This window comes from Netta rufina, assembly GCF_964035555.1.
Source record: "Netta rufina genome assembly, chromosome: 3".
Classification (NCBI taxonomy): domain Eukaryota; kingdom Metazoa; phylum Chordata; class Aves; order Anseriformes; family Anatidae; genus Netta; species Netta rufina.
In genome coordinates, this window is record NC_140125.1 from 56,668,289 (window position 1) to 56,686,572 (window position 18,284).

The window sequence follows — 18,284 nt, forward strand, 5'->3', positions numbered from 1 at the left end:
ATTAGAGAATTGGAACGGTTGTGGTGGAGGGACCAAGGGTCAAACCATTACCTCCCCGCAGGACCGTCGGCTTAAATTGGACTTCTTGCTTTTCAGAAGCAGGTCAAGTGTCAGGGACGGCTGAAGTGGTCAGGTACAAACCAATACAGATCATGGACAGAGTTTGGGCTTTTTTTAGCTTAAAAAATTAAGGCTAGGCAGGATGGACTTAGTCTGATGATGCCTTCTCCCTTTCTCTCCTCTTTTCTCCATTTAAAAAGTAAAATTAAAATCGTGAGAAGTCAGTGGAGCCAACACTCTGACACTAACTTGACATTTGTGATCTTTCGGCAGAGTCATAATTTTTTAGAGTAGTCGGTTCACCTTTTTAGTGTGTCCTTGCAGTTTTCTTTGATAGAAATATAACAAATGATATTTTGTAACCAGAAATACCTCCATATTTTTTTCAGGAAATACACCCCTGCTCTTTTTTTCACTTTCTCAACTTTCTTTTGCATAATTTTTTCACGCTCTTAAACTCAACAGGAATGTACGGTGACCTTTTCCAGAATGTACAAAATAATTATTTCCTGATTCTAGAGAAAAAACTCCACAATAGCGTGTTTATGGTAATGAAATATAATGCTTAACATGAGAAAGCATTTAATGACTCAGTTTAGAAATCTGTAGCCCTTGAAACATTTTTTTTTCTATCCTCAAATTCTGAGCATGGTGAACTTAAATATAATATAAGCTTAAAATACCAAAAATGTCAAAAAGCTGTGAGCGTTGTACTACTGAAATACGACCACAAATACTGAAGTGTAAAACAAATTGTACAAAAAGAAGGGGGGGAAGGGAGGGATAGATAAATCTGCAAAACCTGAAGTTCTTTTCAGTGCAACTTCAAAGCGCTCCCTCCACAGCCACGAGCTGCTGTGGAAGATGATTCAGAGCCCAGGCTGGGTTCCTGCCTTCAATAGCTCCTGCAGAGGGGAAATTTCCCTCTGCTGATTAGAAGCTCGTCCACGTGTGCCTGCAATTACCCAGCGGAGAGATCCTCCTCTTCTGCTCCGGACTTGGTAGCCTGGAGCCGCGTTCTGACTTGCATATGGGGTGCTTCCCTTCTGGAATAATTCATGAGGCACGAAACATTAACCCAAGTGCATGTTTGAGTCAGTGGGCCAAAACCTAGCTCTTCTGTCAAAATCGGTGGCAGGAGGAGTGTTTGCAGAGAAATAAATGTGTCTTGATCAGAGTGTCTTGATCAAATGTAAATGATTTTAAAATATTAATGGAAAAAAAAAATCAAGGAAAGAAACGTGTAAGTGCTATTGTGGTTAGGGTATCCCTCTCTCAGAAACACGTGAGCTTGAGATCTGCCAGGCTGGGAGGCATCACCATGCTGCTCCTTGCCATGCTCGACACATCCATATGGCACATCCATGTCCTGTGCGTGTGTGTGCCCATGTCCTGTGCCTTTGTGTGCCCATGTCGTGTGCCTTTGTGTGCCCATGTCATGTCCCGGCCCTGTGAGTGCTGCCCACAGGGAGCTGCGTGTCGCAGCCGAGGGCCCAACATGAGGTGCTGCAGAGCCAGGGACCTCTGGGCGGCCCTGAAGAGAAGGCGCTGGAAACACAAACGGGTCTCGGTTTCCGTGCTTGCAGAAGGGATTACAGCGCATCCTGTGCTGTGGCTGCACCTTGTCTGATGGTAGAGGGAGGCCGAGAAAGTAACCAGCTGGAATCAATTATCTTTTATTCCAGCTTCTTTCACTTCCAGCGGCTCTCTCCTCTCCAGCAGGCTGGAGCTGAGAAGTACACAATTGCCGGTGTGCAGAAAGAAATCTGCTTTTGTAACACCTCCGGTATTGTGTCTGGTGGAAGCCAGCTTAAAAGGGTAAGCAATTTGGAAAATAGCTCCTCGCACAGCAGCGTGCGGGAGGGCCCTGCTCGGCCATGTCGGGGCAGGCAGCGCAGGCAGGAGCGGCCGGCTGGGAGGGCACCGAACCGCTCTGAGCACCGAGGAGGAAGAGGAGGAGGAGAGGAGAGCCGACCTGCGGTCTGTAAAAGGAAATGTGGAGAACTTCCATTCGCAGGAGCTGCTCCAGCTTTTGATGTTTATGGTGATGAATGGCGTGTAATGAGCGGGCCGCGCAGCTGAGGGGAGCAGCTCTTTGAACACGGCTTTTCCGCTGTAGCGCGTCAGTACTAACAACCCGGCTGCCTTTGATAGGAGACGGTGGGCCAGGAAGCAGGCTGGGAGGAAAATGATTTTCCTGAGCTCCTCGCAGAAAGCATACAAGGCGTAAGGGCTTTCGCCAGTCATTCAGTCATGCAATCTGTTTTAAAAGGTGGGGATTTGAAACCGCGCAGATTGCAGTGATAGTCACGTTGGTCAGGTTTTACCCGCCGGAAAAGTAGATATGGCCATTTCATTATGTCCACGCAGGGAAGCTGAAGTGTACTTTGGTGTTGAGTACAGTTCTCAAAAGGGAGCAGTGTTTGGGTTTTCCTGGCAGGTGGGTAATTATGTCCCCCCACACACACCTCTCAGGTACTGAAAGTGACCGTGATGGAGCGGTGGTCTGCCTGTGGTCAGGCATCCCATGTCACCTGCTCTGGAGCAGACGGGCTGTGCATGAGGCCTGCTCATTTACTTGTGTTTAACATAACGGCACTGTTTCCAAGGTTGTGAACCTTTGGGCTTTCTTCAAGTCTTTACAGGTATATTCCAGCATAATAAATAGAAAATAAAAATATTCTGGAGATAGCATTGCTGGTACTTAAGTTTAATGTAATATTCTGAAAAGCCCTACATATGCATCTTGAAATCAGTATGCACTACATTGTAGTGTTAATTTATTTAAATTATTTCTAGTTTTACACAAATCTCACTTTTTATTCACATATATATATGTATATGTATAGATAGGTACACATGTGTATGGAAGAGGTAAGATGCTTTCACTTGCCTGTTTGTTAACTTTTGACAGGAGATAAAGGACTGGCACTTGAAATATTGAGAACTTTTCCCTTCTGTTTTTTGCTTGTTTGTACCCCTAGAATCACTGGTACTGTCCCCTCTACGCTTTAAAGTTCAGGCACAAAAAGAAGTTAACTCTAAATGTCATTTTATAATTGCAATAATGATCACACAGCTGTGCTTTCCTCGTTTTGTAATGCACGTCAGGATCGGTTTAGGAGCTCAGCCTCATTTCCTGCCCAGACGTAATGCTGGTGACCATTATTACAGTAAGAAAGTTCTTGTTCATTATGGCTGGAGTCAGGCGGATGCCTGGGCGGTGTAATGAAGGCCAGCGTAAAAGGATGCTGCAGTGCTGGGTTAACTGTGCCTAAGCTTCCAGTCAGTTTGGGAAGCATGCCTGTGGGTGTACGGACAGCAGAGCTATAGGAAGCTCGTGCACATGTGCTTCTGTGTGTTTGAAAAACAGTAATAAAATAAAATAAAAAAATAACTTAGATGTGCTATTCTTCCGTGAGTTAAGAAATGTTTTCGTTATTTATGAGTATGTGAAATTCTGAGGAGGAGCTCTTACACTTAAATGAACCTGTGAGCAGCCCATAGAAAAGCAAGTGCCTGCAGCGCTAATAATGAGAACTGACAAGGCAATCCTGCTGTGTTTATTTATGACCTTCTGCCTTTGTTAGCTCTTGTGAGAAATTCCTTTCTAACCATAACAATATTGCTGGAGTTTGGCACTGTGCTGAGAAATCCTACGGAGCCCTGAGGCCCACTAACTGGCAGTGGTACAGCTCCTAACAGATTGGCGTGATTGTTGAAATTTTTACATGTTTTTTTTTGTTTGTTTGTTTGTTTTCTCTTTATTTATTTCTTTACTTAATTCATAAGACTGTTTGTTCCTTTGGTACATTCGTTTATTCTGCCAATCACCCTTCAGACTTGTTTTGGGACTTTGTGACAACCCAACCTACTGATTTGCTTTTTCCCCCCCTTTTTGGTGGTCTTTCTACTGAATAACTCAGAGGATGAAATGAGCTTTTCTTTGATAGTTCATCAGTTAGATCTTTGTAAGAAAAGTTGTGAGAAAGGTAGTGTTTTGGTTTGTCTTTTACAGAAAGACAGCAGTATAGAAATGATGCCCCATCCGTAATCTTCTCAGAGGGAAGAGCACGAACAGGCGGCTAGAATGAGTGCTCAGGCAGCAATGCAGCTAAGCAGCAACGACTTTAGAAGCCACAGAGCAAAACTTTGATCAGGCTAAGACCCATATCCTTCTCAGGCTGTATCTCTTACAAACCGTGACGTGATGCAGTTGGCTCTTTGCCCATCTTTCTGTCACACGCGTGCCCCCGCAGACCTCTCAACCCTGCTCCCTGAGCTCCGTTGCAGTGCTCGAACACAGGTTGGAAAGTTAGAGCATCAGCAGGAGGTGGGGAAGCACCTGAAGTTCTTGCAGGGCTAAAATCTGTCTTGGCTTCATCATGCAATGACTGGGATGCGGATGTGGACGGTGGTTCAGCATCTGCTGTGTGTGGCACGGGGGTTTCCAGCAGCAGGAGAGGAAGGGAAATGAGCACCGCCTTACAAGGGCCTTGCAGGCCCTCTTTCAAAGGAGGTTCCACCTTTATTTCCAATATAGCCCTTTATTTCTACCTTTTCTCTGTCACATTACCTGGTATGTTTTTTCTCACTGTGCATGAACACCCTCGAAATTCAGTATGGGTAGAGAGGACTTCGGTGGGGAGAGTTTTCTGTTAACTCTGGTTACAAATCTTTCATACCAGTGACTTCCAAGTGCAAAATCCACAAGGTCTTTGTGGGCTTTGTGGTACCACAGTGGTACTTGCTGGAGGGAACTGCAGCAGGTCCAAGGCCTGGCAGGTGTTGGGAAAGGACAACTGGCACCTCAGGTCCAGGGCAGGGTAACGCACAGTGGGGGAGGTGGGGATCTCCTGTTCAATATGGCACTACCAAGTAGACCACTCATCGTCGTCCAGGGAGCAGCAGCCACATTTTGGCTGATGCTGTACATTGCACATCCTCGCTCGGCTTTCTTGGAGTTTTTTCACAGTGTGTTTATTAGAATTGCATTGATTTGTAGTTCAATGTAATACCAGCCTCCTTCCTCAAGGCAAGAAAAGTTTTGGAGGAACAGTCTCATTGAAAGCTTTGTCTAGTAGATCTTGGGACTCCTTGTATTTTCTAAGACAAGAAAAAAAAATGCAGCTTTCAAGCATGCTGAGGTACTCAGAAACTCACAGAAAGCTGGCTTTCACAATCCACCATTGAAGTCTTCTCTTTCTAAAATCTAGTAATTAAAGAACAACAGTAATTGGCATTTTTTCCCCATAGATTTCATAGTCGATATGGTTTAAGACTTATGTAGCGACTTTTCCTGTTTGTCCTCACGTGTTGGAGTTCAGAAGTGTGCCTAAAATTGCAAACCTGCTGGATAAAGATTGGCGTAATGCATTCAGTGATTAGGACAACCATGTTGTTGCCTTAGCCTCGAGATAACCCTTCCCACCCAGAAAACAACATTTGTGAACCACGTCTAGGACAGCATGCTTAACAGGAGGCAGGGGAGGGTATTGGCCTTTGAGATTTTTTTCTTAAAGCTTAATTGGAGGAAGCACTACAAGTTATCCTTCCTACTAGTGTAATCAAGATACTATTTCAAAAGAAATCTGAGGCCGAGACACCTTTCTAAGATTTCAAAAGCCTTTTGAAATTTATACAGAGGTTTCTGAAATGTGAGTTCTACCCAAGTCTGTTAAAGCCGTATCATCTCAAAATATCATGTTCCCTTGCAGCTCAATTATTTTGCACAATAGTGTGCCCAGCCAGGACTGAATTATGGTGAGGAGATGTGGCCTACAGAATTTGGGGTGATTAGGGAATCTGGTTCTAGCTAGTGCGTGTGAGAAAAGAGTTGAAAGTTTTTTCTGCCTTATTACTGCCTCGAATTTCATCTGCCATCCTTTTCCCGGGTTACTTGGAAATGAAAAGGTAGGAGGGGTGAGCGAACAGCTCTTGAAGCATAATCATTTGATTTTGCTGTTATGGCCCATAAACCTCAGAAAGGAGCAAGCAGTTCGTGTACACGTGGGTGTGCGTGAAGCGATCAGCCCCGTTTGTTTGTGCTCTGCTGGTCGTTGAACTGGGCACCCCTGGAGTCGTGTTAGCTTCAGAAAAACGAAAGGAAGCCCAGGAGGGAGAAGCGTGAGAGAGTCCTGCATGATGCCAAGAGAATGAGTCTGGAGAGGCAAATTCAGCTGAATTTATTGTGGAGAACATTGTGACACTAATTTCTGCCTGCCCCACCAGTATAGCACAGCATATCCAGTTAGTTCCAGTTTTGTTAAATGAGACTTTGTTAATTAATGCTGTTCTCTGAGGCAAGTCTCTTTATTCAGTCTCTTAAAAAAAAAAGAAAAAAGGCATTTCTAACATCTACCACTGTTCTTGGTGTATGCGTTTTTACCTGCTTTCAGCATGTGATTAAAGAGGAAGAGGTGAAAAGTTAGTGGAGCACTTGTGTTTTTGAAGTTCAAGATGTGTCTCTGGCTTATTTACCATCTTGTGTAATTGCAGTATTTGGTTACACAGATTTGTGGGGGAGAGAGAAGAGAGGCACACTATGATGCATGCACAGTCCCCGAGCTAATGGAAAACTGTGTTTTGTAAATCTTCATTCTCACGCTCACCTGCTGGGACACCTCCTTTATCAAACCATGACTCCTACAAAGGGTATTAATATGCCAAAAAAAGGCAAGTGCTGTAGATCAAGAGCTTTTAAACCTTGGGTGTACAGGTTCATCAGTTATTCTGCTCTTTATTGTGGTCCACATACAGCTTCGGGCTATCAGAGCAGCTCACTTGTTATCAACCTGCCTACTTTACCGTGGGGTGGAAAGGTCTGTCTTCAGTGATCAGCGGGCGATTGATTGTTGGACCGACACTTCTTCTGGTTTCTCAACTCCAGATCTCCAAATCAAATTGTATCATAGGTCCAAACTTATTTTAACAGCCTGGCTGATGCCTCCTGAATGCAGTATGGGGTAATCTGCGAAGCAGGTATGGAAAGACATTAATTTATAATTGCAAGACGGGTGTGTTGTGATGCAGGAGTAAACAGTAGTAGTAGACATAGGGTACATCGAGCTGTGCGAGGCTGTGTGGCCATAATGAAAGAGCTTCTCCTACCAGAGCTGCCCTTCGCAGACCTGTTGAGAGTCTCGGCGCTGCAATCAAGTGCAGGCATGCTGCAGCATAGACATACTGTGAATTTTATCACATTTCATGCCATGGTATCCTGAAGTGATATTTGCTTCTTGCTTGAGCTGCACCTGCAAAGTCTCGGGTTTTTGAATACGTAGTCTCGAGACAGATGGTCTATTTCTGACTGCCTGTGCTGCAAGCTTCCACGAGCATGGGAGCCAAAGTAAAGGGAATAAAGGGAGTAAGTAATAATTCCTCAATCATGTCGCTGCTGCTCCTGCCGAAATTTTAGGTCTTTTTCAGACCTACTGACCCATATATTCTTTTGGTAATGTCTTGTTCTGTTCTTCTGTCTCATACCCTTTTGTCCAAGTTGATACTCACCTGTCTTGTGACTCAGTATTCCTCCTCTTGCCTGCTTGTTCAGATTGCTCTCAAAGCCAATTGTGAAAGCAGAGCAAGTGACGGGAGGGGGAGGAAGAGGCATGCGGTGTTTTCCTTGTGGCTTTGTGATGTTTGGTTCGGCATAGGGTCGGGACAGAAGCAGAAGCAGGTTGGACTGACCAGCAGTGCGGCTGTCCAGTGGCCATGCAGATTTTAAGCCTACTGAAGGAGGATGGTGATCTCCAAAATAAGCACCAAAGAGCTTGAAAGGTTCTAGATTAATGCCTATTCACCTTCAGTCTGCTTATTTTCTGTTTTATCCTACCAATTGAGCCTGTCTTCCCCATGGGGAAGTAGGACATGGTCTAGAAAATGGTTGTAACCCAACGAGGTGCAAAGGAAGGAAGTTACATCTTACCTTGTTGTTCTTCAAATGAAAAAACTTAGCTGTAATGGCAGGGATTTTGTGTTTGTGTATGTTTAATATTGACACTGAGGAAGCTGAATGAGTGGTAGTATGAGCGCGAGCAGATTTTATTAGGTCGCTGTTACGCAAATTCAACTTTTCTTTCCTAGACTTGGCGGCAGTTTGTTGTTTTCATTGATTTGGGTGTTTTAAATGTTGATAATTTATTTGCTGTAGCTACGAGAGTTGTTGGCTGAGAATTTTTCTTTGCTATAATACCGAGGAAACAAATGGCTCCTAAGGGTTCCTGGCTGTTTGTTTTTAAATTTTATTCCCAGAAATTCTACGTGCTAAGCATTCTGCTTCAGAGATAAACAGTGAGGTTTGTATCCTGAGAGATGCCGTGTTATTGTTTTCCTGTTCTGGAGATTTACTGTTTACTTCCGATATAAAAAAGTATTGTTGTCAGACAAGCTCTGCATCTTACCTGTTTACAGTCCTTGCTAGGCTTTGTCAATTTGCTTTGATAGCACATGGGTCATTACTATTTATTGTTTCATACATGGGAGTCGATGTTTGTAAAGTATCAACTTTTTTATGGCATGAGGAGCTTTTGTGATGCAGCTGGAGACCTCAGGAGCCCCCATCCCATTAACTGCCAGGGAACTGCAGACCACATAATGCCGGGCACGCAGCACTGCCAGCGAGGTGCGTAGCTGGCCCTGCTTTCGTGTCGTTCTCGAGGCTACTCTGTCGGTTCTGAATTTCTAATTGCCCTAAGTTGTTTCTGCCATAAAGCTCTCGTCTGGACAAGCAAGTCAGATCGCATCGTGGAGCAGTGCAAGCACATGAGTGTGACCGTATCTGTCTTCACAACCTCTTCTAGTCTCGTGTCATGGGCATATCACAAGCTGGTTAGATTGCTGTAACGTGGTAGCTGATCAATTCGTATGGGTTTGGATTTGCAGGAACCTCAAGGGTATAAACCAGTCGTATGTCATCCAAAGAAATGGAGACATTTCTCCATATATAGTTTAAAATAGTTAAAAATTCATACAGTAGTTTAAAATGCACAAAAAGAAGCTTTGCCCTGGATAGACACAGGTTTATGCTAGGATTAGTTCCTAAAAAATTAATGTACTTTTTGAAATTATAGGGTCTAGCAGTTTGTGCAGTGTGGTCCAAAACCATCCAGATACGAGCACTGGAGTGAATTTGCCATGGTCAGACCCTACTTTTCTTCTTGCAGATCTGTATCAGGTCAACAGTTGTTTGGTTTGGATTTTACATTTGAATTAAAGTTGTCGTGCTAACAGAGATCCCTTGCTTGTCAAGCAAATGTAGCAAGAAACAATTCTGTCTTTTTAAAATGGATTGGAAATCGCTTGCCACTGTGAGATGCCATATCAAGGAGAAGAAGATTGTGCTCCCAGTTTGGGTGGCAGCCAGGCCTGCGGGCACACATGCAGGGAGGAATGCCTGCAGCCACAGCCTCTCCTCCCACGTAGTCCTAACAGCTCGGGTGCCCAAACTTATCTGTGCTCGAGAAGAAATAGTTGGCTGCTGCCTCCTGAATGGCTTCTCTGTCTCCCACATGGAAAGGCAGCAGGTGAGGTGGCCCTGTGCAAGCAGCCCGTGAGGTCTTTGTGGTGTGTGAGTGAGCAAAACGGGGCCAGGTCCTGCCATCAGCTCTCCCCAGGTCTCAGCCATTGAGGCTGCGCACTGCCTCATCATGTGTGCTCTGGTATTCGTGTTGTAGGACCAGGGGATACCTTAAATAAAATAAATAGTGGTATAGCTCTTAGTTTCTGACTTTGCACTGAGTCTACTTACATTTGCCAGATGAAACTTCCCATTCAGTGAATGTTCAGAGAAAACCCAGGTCAGTTAAAGTTAGCACAGAAATTCATATCAGCTTGAGTTAAAAAAATAAAAAGTAATAAAAAAAGTATCAGCCCTCCTTTGTTCTTTCCTCGCTCTCTGCAAGTATTTACTTATTAGGACTCACTTTTCTTAGAAACAAATATTTTCCGTGCTGCTTTAACCAGAGGGACTTTTTTAAGACTGGGAATTAATTTCATATCCAAATTAAAAGTAAGAACTGTCCAAAACAGTCATTTGCTTAGTGATTAGGTAGTAAGCTGTGACTTGAATCTGCTTTCCCAGGTTGTCTTTCTGTAGATAATTTCTGTAATACTGGTGTGATTCCAGAATCCCACAGCTTGAAAAGAAAGAAGGCTGAGCACTGGCACTGCGTTATTTGCTTATGCTCTTTCTCAGTTGCTTAAGTGAGTACAGGGCTTGGTGGAAGAAGGTTTTGCATCCTGGGGGACTTCCCTGTGTAACTTCTTAGAGAAGGTATTTGATGCTGATAGGAGCCCTTACAACGTACCAGATGTTTTAAGGAATGTGGGATTAAAATTACTGCAAGAGGCTAGTGTTTTTACCATATACTTAGAATTTTCTTCATCTAGACTATTGCACAAGTAGTTTACTATAGACGGGTTAAAGTTAAAATTTATTTAACAACACTGAAGTACAGTAAGTGGGATGAAGTAGGTCTGCCAAGCACCATGGCTAGCTAAAAAGTACCTCTGCCCAAATATTGTCAAAGTTTGGGTTTGTTCCAACGCGTGTCCCATTAAACAAGATTTTTTAAGGATGTGCATTAAATATGTTTAGCATATTCACAATGCATCTGGCCTGGCGGGAGGACACCTGTTGAGGGGGTGGGAGGCTCTGACCACGAAGGGGTTTTTGGGGTTTTCCTCGTCCCCATGGCTCGGTGCCTGTGTGTTTTCCCAGTTGCGCAGGAAGCAGGAGGCTGTTAGCTCGCTTGCTGTCTAGACAATGTGACCAGCAGGGCCTTTGGAAGTCTTCTTGAAACGTGCTATTATAGGCTTCTTTGTGATGAAAAGAGGTCTTACAAATATCTTGAAATTTAAACAGAGCTATTGTGGGTTTTTTCTTTGTGCGCGTATGTGTGTGTGTCAGCCAAATGATTTGTTCAAAGTTAATCTCAATTACAGAGCATATTGTTCATAATCCCCCGTGGTTCCAAAACAATAGCCAAGTGGATGTCTGCGTGAATGTATATTTACATACTTATATGTAAAATATGTTTGTGTGTATATATAATTTCACTGCTAAAGCGGTGACTCGCATTGAGGCGATGAATATTTCCTGCGGGACTCTGCCTTTTAAGCAGTATTGTCCCCCGTCCTAACAAAAACACCACAGAAAGGCCTGGGTGGAGTAAGGGTGGCTCGGGCCGTGCAGGCAGGCAGCTTTAAGTTTAAATAACCCCGGGGCTGTATACGCTATGCAGAAACCCATTGAGAGACCCCCAAACCCCAGAAATCTGTCAGTGAATTTAAGCAGTCATTTAGCAGTGTGGGACATCATTTAGCAAGGCTCTGGCTATCTGCTAGGCCTGTTGGGCACTTTTCAGTTTTACTGACTTCAGAGGAAGCACTCATCGTTTTTCAGCTGTGGGTATTTAGCAAGGGATTCCTCCAGTAAAATCTTGTTTACGTTTTATGGCTGCTGGGACATTCCTGAGCAAAACCAGCAACTGCATGAAGTGTTTGCAGTGTAAATTTTTGCTCCGTAGTGAGTGCTCTAATCCTGTCACACTTCGTGTGTAAAATCGTGGTGGTGTTAGCAAGTTACTGAAGTCTCCTCCTTGCTATTTATTGGATCGAGGAATACTCCTTGGATAAGATTATATTATATTACATTGTATTATATTATTATATATGAATGTCTGTGTGTTTTTTCATGTGCTCTGTTTGCAGGTAGCTGTGGGTTTCGTGCCTCTGTGCAGTTTACTTCCTTCTACCCCTTGCTGGCTGTGCTGCAATTGTAAATTGGTGTGCTATTCCAAGAGTGGCTCTCTTGTCAGCCTGATAAGATCATACCACCAGGAAGGCATAACATTATAATCCTGAGCACAATGTGATCCTGTTCATTTTAGCTCTTGTACTTGTCACAGGGACAAGGATAAAGGTTGTGCATGGGTGGAAGGTGAGGCTAGAAGTGAAGATAGAGATAAAACACTTAACTAAAAGAGAGAACTCCTGCATAGGGACATTTCAGTTTATAATCAAGGTGTAATCTCGAAATGAACTTGGAAAGCTGTCCTGAATAATACAGAATGTAAAGATGACAGAGAATACAGAATTTTGATATGGATATGTGATGGAGAAAAAAAAAAAATTGTCTTCCCTCTCTTTTTCCTTAGATTTGGTATCACATTTGAAAATACAGCCATACCAATACCATAGGCAAGAGCAGTAAAATTATTGTTCAAGAACCAGGTCTGTATAACAAGAGTTTTCTGGTAATTCTAGACCTGCTACGTTTTACTCAAAGAAATGAGTGCTTACCAGATAAAACCTCTGAAAAGAGGCAGAATTTAAGACATGCCTTAGGGTATGGGGACTTCAGCCCCTTAAAAGAATCCCTGCAATTACCTAACCTGCCAACTTTCCAACAAGATAAATGGAAGCACTGTAGCTTGAAGGTGCCTTGGTTTGAATGAGATGCAGTAAGTAAGGTCTCTCTGTTCTTTACAGGCATCATAGATCTGATAGTACTTATAAAAGAAGAATAGAGTTGGTGCCCTGCTGACTAAATTGTCCTCTAGAGGAGTATTAGTTACAGAGCTTCTTTGTTAACTAGGCTGTATGCTTAAACCACTGTGAATTTCTCTTATTAGCAGGCTTTTTAATAGCTTTACGTATGGATATGCTAAGTAAATGCAAGTAAATCCATATAATTTACATATATGATGTGTACGTGTACAATATCTTCTCTACAAATAAATGTTTGTGATGTGGAAGTGGCAGGACTTCATTACTGTTCTGCTATGCTGAGGGAAAAGCAGGCATTAAAATACTGATAATAGGAGAACAGAAAGCCAACTTGTGCTCTTTCGGTCCAGGTGCTTCACATAAAGTCTTTCTTCTGCTGCTCTTTAATTTCCCAATTAGCTTTTGTGGATAACAGAGGTGTTTCTAAAGCCTTTGTGTGCTGGAAGTTTCCCGGTTGCTCACCTACTCATGCTTTCTGCCTTAAAAGACTAGGTAAGGCCATGAAGCACAGGTTAGGAAAAAACACACAATAATGGTTCACAAACTGCGCAGAGGGGCAGATGATTCTCATTTTAGCCCCCTGTAACACAAAGTAGAGGTTGTGGAGCGTCGCGCAGGCATCCGGATAGACAAGAGCCCTTCATGCCCCTAGGAGCAGCCTTATTATCAGCGTTTGCGATTGATCTGGTTGATCCTGTTGCCATGATAACACCCTTGGCAGATGAGTTCGATGAATTGGACGTGTCCCTGTGCGTTTCCCGGCCTCGAAAAGAAATCCTGCTGCTCGTGCTGCTGTGAGGCGCGCCGTGACTGGGGCCTGCCTGGCTGCTGCGCCCGCCATTTCTGGGGGCAGGGTGGCGCAGGGTGGCGCTTCAGGTTGGCTGGCATCACAGAAGCTTTCCTCTTCCCTTCTTTTCTGCTTTTATGAATGAGTTGCATCAGGTTCGTGAGGAAATCCCTTGAAGGCATGGACTTGAGGAAATGCCTGGGACTTGACACCCCCACGGGAGATTAGCGGAACGAGGAGCCATGATGCGGCCTGTGGAGAAATGAGCCTCGTCCTGGCCCCGCGTGCTCCCACAGCCACACGCAGCAAGCCAGGGAGGTGCTGGGCTGAACGGGCAAGGTTTGCCTCAGTCTCTGCAGAGAAAATTTCCTCACAGACACTACTAACTGCTTCATGGGTTTCCCTTATTTTGGTTTGCTGGTTTTTCAAGTACCGTGTGGCTTACTGCAGCAAGTGAACACTTTAATCCAAACACCATTTAAAAACTGTGTTATTCCAAACATAAAACCACGCGTTTCAGTATCTTTTATCAGTTGGGTGCCCATCTATTTTTTTACGCAGAATTTGTGTTCGTTTTGAATATGCTCTCTTCTGTGGCATTCGGCTTTCGGGGTTTCATTACATGCTTTTCAGCAGCATTTGTTTCATCAGCACTTCCTGCAGCGTTTGTTACACGTTACGACAGCAGCGATTTGATTCCATTTATAAGAATGCCGTGTGATGTATGGAGAAGCAGTAATTGCTTACCTGTTTGTCAGGTACCTTCTCCTGTGAAAATCCCTGGCGTTACTGTATGCAGCATCAAACGGCAGTGTTTACATTTCCTAAAGTTAATAGTTTCAGAAAAGAGACAATGAAAATGGTTTATTGCCAGCATCACAATTAAATTTCCATTTGTAGGGACTTGGAACTCTATTCTCAAGTGAATGCAGAGTTCACACGTAAATTAACTTCGAAAACTTCAATCTTTGTTTTTCATATGCCTAATGAAATACAAATACAATTTTGTGCTTGTCGGAAAAAGCAAAATGAAGCTGTGGTGAGAGCTGTGCCTGAAGTCTTGTGTCTAGTTCACATTTGGAAATACAGTCTGTGAGGTGTCCTGGATAGAGCTAAGTTGGGCCAGCTGTACACCTTTACGCAAAGGGGGAATAGCACATAGCATTCTAGGTGGTTTTTTATGAATGCTCCTGGTGTTTAAACTGCTAATCCTACTATGTCCATGCCTTGGAAGACTGACTGTCTATTAGGGGAGACTAACTGGGAGCCCCTTGTAATGGGGATCAGGCAGCACTCATTCTGAATACACCACTTTGAATCTTGTCCAGGTTGCGTAACTCCAAAAAATAACTTTATTTTTGTGATAAAGGTGAGATAGCACTAAGTTGTTGCTTCTTGAGCTCCTTGCCCAGGCAAAGCCCAGCTGTCTTTTCACTCCTCAAGTCTCTGGTCCCGTTGTCTCCAGTGGAACAACTTGCATGAGTCAGACAAATGAAATAACTATCAACAAAAGCAACACGCTCTGTGTCATCTCAATTACTTGAAGCCCCAAAGGTCATTTCATGATTTGTTTCATCTGTGAAATAGCTCTCTGCCTTAATTCACTAATAGAAATAGCAGTGTGCTCCCTAACTTGTGCCTCACCAACAGCTGATGGAGGCGCAGCTATCTTTGTGCTTTTTTGTTTGCTTGAGATCTTTTTGTCATGCTCAGGAATTAACATTTTTCCTGAGAGTTAAGGGGCACATGCTTGCTTTGTCACAACATTCTTGTTTCTTCTTATCTGATTTTACAATGATTTAAAAGCAAATTACTCCCACAGATCCAAAGAACAGTGTTAACTATAGCTTTAGGGAATGTGCCCAGCAACTTGTAGTTAGAATTGAGATGTGCTTTGACCACTGGAGGAAATTTCTCATTGAAAACATTGAAAATGCAACAGTTATGAACTGAAACGAAACAGCTGTTTTGCAGTGCACTCAAATAAAATTGTAGAGAAACTGTGAGCTTGGATGCTAGTCAAACTGATGGAAGTAGATATGATGGAAGTAGAGAAGCAGCCTTCCTTACTCCTAGGTGGCCAGTGGGTCCTGTGTTGCTGCACAGGGCTGGGCCTTGTTTTTGTCTCTCGTCTGCAAGGCAAAGGAACTGAACACGAGTATTAGGAAGGCTGCACATTTTATACCCTTCTTCTGTCATTCTAGTGATGGTTTAAAGAGGGAAGTGAATAAGCTGTGATTCTAACGGGAGCAAACCCCAAAATGAAATACTGTGTGAAAGTGAAACTGATGTATCATTTTCATTAGCTTTAGTATGCTCAGGCAGAATTTGTGGGATTAATTTTGAAAGCTTAATCCAGATGGAAAAGGTTAAACTCAATGTTGAATGAATTTGGTTCCAATTCATTTGTTACCCTTGCTTGTTCTTTTTCTCAAAAGAATTAGAGATTAAACTGAGAATTGTATGTACTATCCTCATTTTCTACCATCATTTAACTACATGAACCAGCATTAAAGAAAACCTCTTAGTTATCTGCTGTAATAAGTAAACAAATGGACCTCGTCACCATGCCAGTTCTCGTGTCCTGAGGCTCGTGTATTAGTTCTTACTTAGGTTCTTTCTCCTTTTTCCTCAGGATCTGTCTGGATCCATTGATGACTTGCCGACTGGAACTGAAGCAACGCTGAGCTCAGCTGTTAGCGCATCAGGCTCTACAAGCAGCCAAGGGGAGCAGAGCAACCCCGCACAGTCTCCATTCTCCCCTCATGCTTCTCCACATCTCTCTGGCATCCCTGGGGGCCCATCGCCTTCCCCTGTAGGCTCTCCTGTTGGAAGCAACCAGTCGAGGTCTGGTCCCATTTCTCCAGCAAGTATTCCAGGTAAGCTTGTTCCAACAAATAAAATCAATACAAAGGTTTATAATTATATATGTTAAAGAAAAAATACGTTTAGATTGATAATTCATCAGTTTAGGAAAATCTTGCGTTTTCAGGGTCTTTTTCTGAAAAAAAAGAATGCATAAATAAAGCAGGGATAATTTCCGCTACCAAGCCCTCAGAGCTCTCAAAATTCTGAACGTGACTCCACATGTGTATTTGTTAAATGTCTTATTCATGGGCCAGTCCAAATAATTGATCCTAATTTTTGTGTTTGGTTCATTTATCATCCATCTGTCACATTCCTCTGTTACTTGCAGGGTCCCATTTTTATTTTTACTGTGTATTTTTGTTGTCTTCAGCTCTTGGAGTTGTATGGTGGCTTAAGACCCCTTAGTATGAGGCAGAGGTTTTCCAACCCTGTGTTAAGAAAATGTTATTTGGTAAAATTTGAATACAATATTTCTTATAAGATATTAATTTATATTTGCAAAGGTCAACGTTTTACTAGGAATTCAGCTCCACTAAAAGTAATGTAAATGATGGTGGCGTGTTTGCCACTTGCTCTTTTGTGTCACGTAGAGTTGACACAAGATCATTAATGTACGTTCAGAAATTTGTGAAAATTTTTTAAGGTACCCGGAAGAAAAAAATGGCATGTTTGGTATTTAAGATGAGTTTGTTCCCTTTCTGATGCTCATTTTTTTATTGTTTTCTGATATTTTGAATGCTGAGAATAGAACAGTGCTAGCACTACCCTGGGGTGATATCAGTAGCTGACAAAAACACAAAAAATAAGCGATGGAGCTCAGTTAAAAAACAAAAATAGTAATGTCTATTCATTAGATGTGCTGTAGACCAGATGCAAGTTAAGATGTAGTGAGCAGTGTGTGTTTTGGTATTCAGTACAAAGGTATGTGAGTGAAATGTCCGTGCCTAACTATAAACAGAGGTCAAGCTAGATAAGCAAAGGGGAGTAAGCTCAGCATGCGCATGAAGGTTGCATCCTAAATGAGTGTGTCAAGCCCTGATGCTGCACACATGCCCTGCAGTCATTTCTTTCCTCTCCAGCCACTTGGGCTGGCAGGATGTGCTCAGGTGGGGCAGGAACAGCAGGAAGAGCGATGGGACAGGAGCCCTGTGCATTACAGGAAGGGTGGTGACCCTGTATTCGCGACACAGCTCCCACTGTGTGGCATCAAAGCCTGTCCCTGTTGTTGAGTGAAGTCAAATAGTCCACCTAGGAGGAAAGGTAATAGTTCCCACAGCCTGAACTAATCCTTGCGCTTTACAGTCAGGACCCAGATTTGTTGGCTTTACAGGAAGTCTTGGCTTCTGTTTGCAGACTGATGTTCTGATTTCTTGGGAAAATCTCGGCTTGATTAAATTTTGAATATCTCTGAACAGTCAGATTCAGGCAAATAAATTGATGGATATTTTAGCAGCCTGGTTGCTGAATACAGGGAGAGTGTTGTGAAGTTGAAAATAGCTTTATTGTAACCATGACAGATAAGGATGTAAGCAGGACAGTTTGTAGGGAAAAGTAATAACTTTTATCAAACCAGTTAATTCCTTTGGGGTAAAAATAGAAGGGCTTTGGGCTGAAAGGTCAGGGTTAGAGTCACTTCGCTTCAGCTGAGCCCAAAAGCTTGTTTTTGTGACTGGCCTAATGAAAAGTATTAGCTCTTCATACAGACCGTGTCACCATTTTGAATGCCAATTTTCTAGTCTGTTACAGTAACACAAAGCACCTCTTCCTCAGGAAGCGTTTTTATGAATGGCACTAAATCAAAATCGCCTGCTGCTGGTTCCCCAGCTTGGGCCAATTCCCGCTCTCTGTAGCTGTTTTGCTAAAGGTGAGCTCTCAGGTGAGAGCTAATGCATCGCTGTCTTCAGAAGAAAACCAGGCAGCTGCATTAGCTCTGCTGCTGCTGCTGCTTCTCTCAAGCTACAGAATGAAATGAGTAAAACTGCTATTTAAAACCCCGTGACTAGTGGGACGCTGCTGGGTGCTCGGGTTTCCAAGCCATGTGAGCGACACTGTGCTCATC

At 43.3% G+C, this 18,284-nt stretch overlaps 1 protein-coding gene across 4 annotated transcripts in view; it reads left to right on the forward strand.

Moving 5' to 3' along the window:
• Positions 1-18,284, forward strand: part of ARID1B (AT-rich interaction domain 1B) — a gene marked incomplete at its 5' end in the record, with an annotated part of 322,379 nt that overhangs the window by 206,427 nt on the left and 97,668 nt on the right. For all 4 annotated transcript variants that reach the window (XM_084284568.1, XM_084284570.1, XM_084284569.1 and 1 more), the window contains one exon: positions 15,993-16,236. In XM_084284568.1, coding sequence (XP_084140694.1) covers positions 15,993-16,236 — 244 coding nt within the window. The remainder of the gene's footprint in view (positions 1-15,992; positions 16,237-18,284) is intronic.